Consider the following 7,012-nt stretch of genomic DNA (forward strand, 5'->3'; position numbering starts at 1 on the left):
ATTATAACCACAGTCATTGTTTTATGGCTTGCTGACAATTACTCTGCCTGGCTTTCTCTGTCACCTTATTAAGATAATATTATTAAAAACAAATATCTGACCTAATTATCTGTTTTCAAATAATTGTTTATTTCCTGTCTGTTTTCAACATTAGAAGCTTGACTTTTTCCAAATTCCAAAGTATCCAACTCTACTGGGCATACCTTTTTGTCTGATCTCCATTTGTGCTTTATGTGTCATGCCATCTTTCCACTTTTTTAAAATTACTTAAGAAACACATAAAAGTAAACTCTGATCTCCTCTGCTTTGTTCTCCAGGTGGATCGAATGTCCTTCCCRTGTGGCTGCTCCAGGGATGGCTGCAGCAACGTCGCAGGCCGCATTGAGTTCAACCCTTTACGCGTCAGAACCCATTACCTGCACACCATAATGAAGCTGGACGTGGAGAAGAGGAGGATGCAGATCCACGGGCCGGGGGACCACTTTGCTGAGTCTGACCCGTCATCCCCTTCCTCCACTTGCCCCACTTCCCCAACCCTTTCCTCAGGCATCGGCCTGGACTCTGAGCTGGAGGAGAGCGAGGTGCAGTCGGTTGAAGAGGTCCAGGACCTCATGGCAGAGCAGGACATTCTGGAGCGAGAGAACGAGGCAGCTGTGCTGCACCTGCAGAGTGCGGAGGAGCAGGAGAGGAGGGAGAGGGAGGAGGCAGAGGGGGAAGCAGTGCAGCAGGAGCTGAATGCTAGTGGGATCACAGAGCCGCCTCTCTGCCTTCTCCCCACTGCTTTGGGAGGGGGCCTACCTGAGCAGGAAGAGGTGCCAGATGTGAATCAGATCCTCCTGCAGGGCCCATTCCCTACAGGAACCACAGTGCTGTGCATCTCTGACAACCAGGAGGAGAGCCCCTCGGAGCTCCTCAAAGACTCCACGTCTCTGCTTTACTATCAGCTCAGCCCTATAGAACCTGGAGCCTTTGAGACGCTGCAGAGGGCAGAGGCACACGAACAAGACAAGCCCCCACAGAGCGCAGCAGGAACTGGGTTTGGAGAGAAGAAACCAGAAGCAGAGCAGCAGCTGAAGGATGACAGGCGGGCAAACGGCGCCGGCAGACAGAATGTGGGCGAATGTTTGACCGGCGCCATTGTGCACGCAGAGGAGTGTGCAGCTGTGGTGGAGGAGAGACCCCCCAGTCCTCAGCCAAACCTTCCCACAGAGCAAAGCCAAGAGACGTCCTGCTCCGAGAAACAAGTAGATCCACGGCCTCCTGAGGTTTAGCGTCAGCTTCTCTGCAGATGTTTTGCACAATAGCTTCATCTAAGATGAATAAATGTCAAATTCCATGTTTATTACAAGAGTGACTGCAGGTTGTAATCTCCTACAGCGAGTCTCACTGTGTGAATGAGTATTATAATACACAGAAAGCTCATGCACCCCCCCCCCCCCCCCACAGAAAGAAAATGAATGCTTTTATTAAAAGGAAACACGGTGGGTAATTCAGCTGAGGTGATGAATGCGGCCTTAATGGGGAAAACATAATAACACTTTTATGTAGGAGTCGATTAGGATTAACTTTATTTCCACCACAATAAAGAGAAACACAGCGAGTGAGTGCTGACCTAAGCCTTTTGTTTTGTTGAAGTATAAGGCYATCAGCACTGAACTGCCTGAGGCAGCGGCGGATTCAAACAGCTTGTGTTGCAGTCACAACCAAATGAAGGCCTCTGCTAGCATCCCCTGCTAAATACTGACTGAATAATCCTGGAAATACTTGTTTTTAATGTACTGTATATGCATTTGCATTGTGCAAGAGAGCTGCTTTTTTTTTTGACCTGTGTGCACATTGTGAGGTTCAGGCAGTGAGTGTTGTGGCTCTGCTGCAGTGAGACATGAAGGTAAAACCCATCACAGCAGCAGGTTAGCACTAGCCTTAGCTGTTACACTAACTCACCACGGACTGCTCGCACACTTTATCTAACACAGGAAGGCTCCTAGTTACAGTGCTGATGACAATATTTCTTATATCAGTGTGTCTTTTGTGGGTTAGATGTTTGTTTTAAAGTTAGGATGCTTGCAGTCTGTTTTCTTAATAAAAAAAGTTTCTTTCATTCTGCTACTTCAGAGAGCAGGAAGTGGTGTCACGTCAGGACGAACTGCCAGAATAGAGCTTCCTCATTGTTTTTTAAAAATAAATTGTGTAAAGAAGAGCTGATTCAGAATCAAGCCAAATTATGACGAATAACAAAATATTGAGCGCATCAAAAAGAAAAACCTACTAAACAACGCGCTGTTAGCTATTAATAGATGCGATTTTCAACAACCTGGTTTTGTGTGTGTGTTGATTGTGTTTGTGTATACACTTGTGTCTATGTCAGAAAGAAAGTTCTGTTTGAGTCAGTGTGCATGCATGTGTGTGTGTGTGCCGTGTGTTAGACTGTATTAGCAAAGATACACACTTTACACCTGAGAGGTGCTCCTGTCACAAATGTTACAGTTAAAAAAAGTTTATTTATCAGAAACCAGGAATAGTTACCTGAAAATGTTTCTCGCTAATCTAAATAATAAAAATTGTGTGTGTGTGTGTGTGTGTGTGTGYGCGCCTCTCCACACATCAGTGATAGAATGAGCCGTTTTGTGATGGAGTCTGTCATACATTTTCTGGTCTTTAAATGTGTCTTTTCTAAGCCGTGTTCGATGAATACTGATGTGTGTAAGCGAGCCGACAATTCTTACACAAAATCAATCCTTTGTTCAGTCGCCTGAAATTCCTGCCGCTGCTTTTAGTAACGGCTCGCCTGACACAGGATGTGCTGCTGTGTAGAAGTTGTCAGATGTATTTGTTTAACCTTTTTATTTCTGTTTAAAATTGTCTGAGTATAATCCAGTTTAAGAGCTACAACAAAGCAGTGGTTTCAAACCTAATTATAAACGATGCTGTCATCCATCAGAGTGTAACAAAGCCGCCTCCTGTACTTATTGTGAGGCTGCAGATTTATTGTGGCTCCTTGTGTTTGTGTGACTTGCCTTGTGATATAACACCATCTCTGGAGTGACRGTGATTACAGGCTGCGTGTTGTTCAGCTTTATGTCCTTGGCTTTTCTACTAATAGATTTTAGGTTTGGGACCACTGCTCCAAAATGAACTCTAGTACTTTTTTTGTGATGGTGTGTGTGTGTGTTTGTGTTTTTTTTTTCTGTGCGAAAGGATTGTGTGATTGTCGAGAGGACTGAAACGTTTCATCTGAAAAAGCTGTGAGAACTGCTCTCATGCTAACTGTTGCCTAAAATGGACAAAAAAGGGTTTTATACAAAAATAAAAACAATAAAAATACTCATTGCAAATACATGTTTGTTTTATGTTTTTAATTATATGGATATGTGTAAGACTCACAAGTTCAGCTGGGCAAAACAAATGGTCACACACTTTTCATTTAACTTTGATCATTCACTGTGGCATTGTTTGGATAATCTTCTGCAATGTCACCAGATTTATTTCCATCCAGTTTTGCATTAATTTTTCACCAAGATCTGTCATTGATGATGGTAGTCTGACCTTCTCCAGCTCATCCCAAAGGTTCTCACTGGACTCTGTGGAACCAGTCCCTGTGTGAAAATGATGTCTCATGCTCCCTGAACCACTCTCTCACAGTTCCAGCCCCATGAATCCTGGTATTATCATCTTGGAATATGGCCGTGGCATCAGTGAAGAAACAATCCATTGATGGAATAATAACCTGGTCATTCAGTATATTCAGGTCAGCTGACCTCATTCTTTGAGCACAAACTGTTGCTGAACCTGAACCTGACCAACTGCAGCAACCCCACATCATAGACCTCAGTTACATCCAGGTGGACACTTTGTTTTGATCAAGTAGTGTAGAAGTTGCCCCTCTGCTGGAATGATGTGATCAAATGGTCAAATGTTCAGGAACTAATATTTACATGATGCTGAGCAAATGACTCAGGCAGACTTTTATTTTTGAAATTATAGCGAGCTATTCTTGTCAACTTGTATACTCAAGGTAGCCTCAAACAAGCGTCTGACAGGCCTGCCTCCTATTTGTTCAGGTGCTGAGAGGCAGATTGTTTTTCTCTTTGTGTTCCTTCTCCTAAGACCCAATCAACACCAGCTCCCATGAGACAGGAAATACCTGATGCAAACATAGACGTACATTATAATACTAGAATAAGTGTCCCCGCCAAGCAAACAGGACCAATTCACAGAGATTGCCATGCCATATGGCACTTGTGATGGGGGAACTACGTGTCATATTTGCTGCTGCCTATCTTGGCCAGGTCTCTTGAAAAAGAGGTATTTAATCTCAATGGGACTTTATATTTTATAGGCTTTATATTAATATTTTTGGGCTTAGATTCTGCACTGGTGGTGTAAGGCTCACCTCACACCGCCATGATGCAGGAACTACAACTTGTTCTGGGCCCATCCTGTAGAGCAGTGGTTCCCAAACTTTTTTTCTTCTGACCCACAAAATATTCATGGCAAAAACTTGTGACCCCAAATATTACTGGTCTGAGTACACRAACTTTGTTAATAACCCTAAAAACACAGGCTTTTTGACAATCTAAACCGCTTGTACACAAATATAAATATGTATTTATACATTTTTGTGTATTTTTGTAACAGTTATAGGGAAAATGTTACATCACAATTATTTTATTACCCTTTAAATTGWTTTCTGGAGATTATCCAAGGTGCTTCATGACCCATAATTGGGTCCCAAGYCCAACTTTGGGAACCAAAGTGCAGTGGTTCCCAAACTTTTCAGCTTTTGACCCACAAAATAACAGTAGCAGAGACCTGAGCCTCCAACTATTTTTGGATGATAAACATTTGTATCAGGCCAACTAAACATGGGCATAGTAACAATATTTTTCTACTACATTTATCCATTTTAATTCACTAACCTCACTCCTTTGTAACAACGAAAACAAAAATTTAACTAATTCCAAAAACCTTTTCAGGACCCCACCTTGATGTTTTGACCCAACTTTGGGAAACACTGCTAGAGAACAGCTTCAACTTTCACTTTTGGAACGTACACTTTCATTCAAAGAGATGGACACTTTCTCATTCAAGCTTTTATGTTGTTTTTTTCCTACATTGTGGCATCATCCAGACTATGAAGGAACACATACTGTAAGGATCCATGTGAACGTGGAGGTATTGAACAAACTAAAGTTTTTGGATCATTTTGGATTGTTRAAGGTGGGCACCTTTTGCTTTTTCTACAACCGTGCTCACTTTCATCTCAAGCAGCGTCTTGAGATACCGTAATCACCTGGAATGGTTTTCTACCAGTCTTGATGGAGTTCCAAAGACTGCCGAGTACAGCTGTGGTCAGATCAAGGGCTGCCTGCTTTGAGTGGTCTAGAATCTGGGGCGTACTTTAGGTTTGTTTGGGACTTTTGGCTTTTCCAGATGGTTCCTTACAGTATGTGTTCCTTCACAGTCTGGATGACTTCAGTGCTGATTTGAAATGTAGGAAAACAAGGAAAAGAACAGCGACGTTGAATAGGAGGGCGTATCCAAACTTTTGACTGGTAGTGGATGTCGACATCCTTGATCCCAAACAGTGTTGAGCTTTGAGAATCAGAAACTGTACGTCCTGTCAGTTGTTGACATAAGGGTGGGTAGGGTTTCCTGTAAATGTGTGCATAATGAATTGGGGGTATTTACACTCATTCCACATTAAAAGCAGTTTAGATTTATTGTACAAATAAAAAAAATCAGGCTCCACATTGAGATTTCATGGGATTTCGATGCACTGTTTTTCCTCAGACTTATTCTCAACTGCTTTTGCTTCCCAGAAATGTATGTCAAAAACTTTTTATTAAATCCTGACCAAGAGAAAATCAGCTATGTTTGAACCTTGACTAATTCTCAGTGTGATAATTGTTGTAATCATGCTGAAATACTGTTATTACCACCACCACCCCCCAGTAGTTTGGTGTTTTTCCAAATACTGTATTTGTAAGATTATCTGAAAGTATCATCACTAGCACCCATGTCCCTGTGCAGCCTAACATGTATCATACGTGTTTATTTATGTTGTTTAGGATTTGTTTCTTTCTCATCTTAAACCAGCCCGTTGTTCAAGAAGAGCAGAATTTTCACCTGGTTTTGTTTATTTGACTTTTTACAGAAACTGGTTTCGATTGTAAGTCTGACTCTGAATTATGTGTTTGTTTTCAGAGCCATGTTATGCAAGGGGATTCAGTCATACTTTTACAAAGAAGTTGTTTGTTCTGATTTCTCCTCCCTACCCAGGCTGTTTTGAGTCTTGGGGTAAATAGATTATGTTTTGTTCTGCGGCACAACCTTTGACCACTAGAGGGCAGCATAAAACCAGGGTGTCTTTCACTGCCACTCTGAGGACATGTGAGCCTCTACCATAGATTTACTGTAAGAGACATTTATAAGCCATAAGACAATATGTTTTTTTATAGAACTCAATGGACTTTACATGTTGCCCATCCCACTCAGTGACATTTTGTACAACTACAGCAACAGGTTTCGGGTCAGATATGGACTTAGATGGTTCAGACATTAGGTGTCCTTTGGTGGCCTCAGAAATAGTGGTCAGTACAGAGCCGATATTCCACCTTTCTGTCTTTATATGAATTATTTATTTGTTTAGACTAAAATGACAAATAAGATCTTATTTGTCATTTGTTCTTCATTTAGTGAAGTATAGCCTGTCCATTTTATTCAATTTAGAGTAGCGATACTTCATAGTAATACTGTATTACTCAAGTAAAAGTAAAAAGCAATAACACCACTTCTAAAATTAAAATTTTCCCCTAAAAGTTACTGAATATGTAAGTAAATAAAAAAAATTAGGTGCTATGAGATCCAAGGCACTTAGACAACAAAAACAGTGATGAATTTGACTCTTGTGGATTTCATTTAGAACTGGCTTTGTTCTTTGTCATTATTGTGCAATAAAACTTCACACACACACACACACACACACACACACACACACACACACACACAC

The 7,012-nt window shown here is 41.4% G+C and overlaps 1 protein-coding gene across 2 annotated transcripts in view; it reads left to right on the forward strand.

The window, feature by feature from the left end:
• csrnp2 (cysteine-serine-rich nuclear protein 2) overlaps nt 1-3,339 on the forward strand; it is a 19,237-nt gene extending 15,898 nt beyond the window's left edge. For both annotated transcript variants that reach the window (XM_014016257.1, XM_014016256.1), the window contains one exon: nt 318-3,339. In XM_014016257.1, the coding sequence (XP_013871711.1) occupies nt 318-1,271 (954 nt within the window). In that variant the 3' untranslated portion in view covers nt 1,272-3,339. The remainder of the gene's footprint in view (nt 1-317) is intronic.
• Nucleotides 3,340-7,012: the final 3,673 nt, after the last annotated feature.

This window comes from Austrofundulus limnaeus, unplaced genomic scaffold (assembly GCF_001266775.1).
Source record: "Austrofundulus limnaeus strain Quisiro unplaced genomic scaffold, Austrofundulus_limnaeus-1.0 Scaffold141, whole genome shotgun sequence".
Classification (NCBI taxonomy): Eukaryota; Metazoa; Chordata; class Actinopteri; order Cyprinodontiformes; family Rivulidae; genus Austrofundulus; species Austrofundulus limnaeus.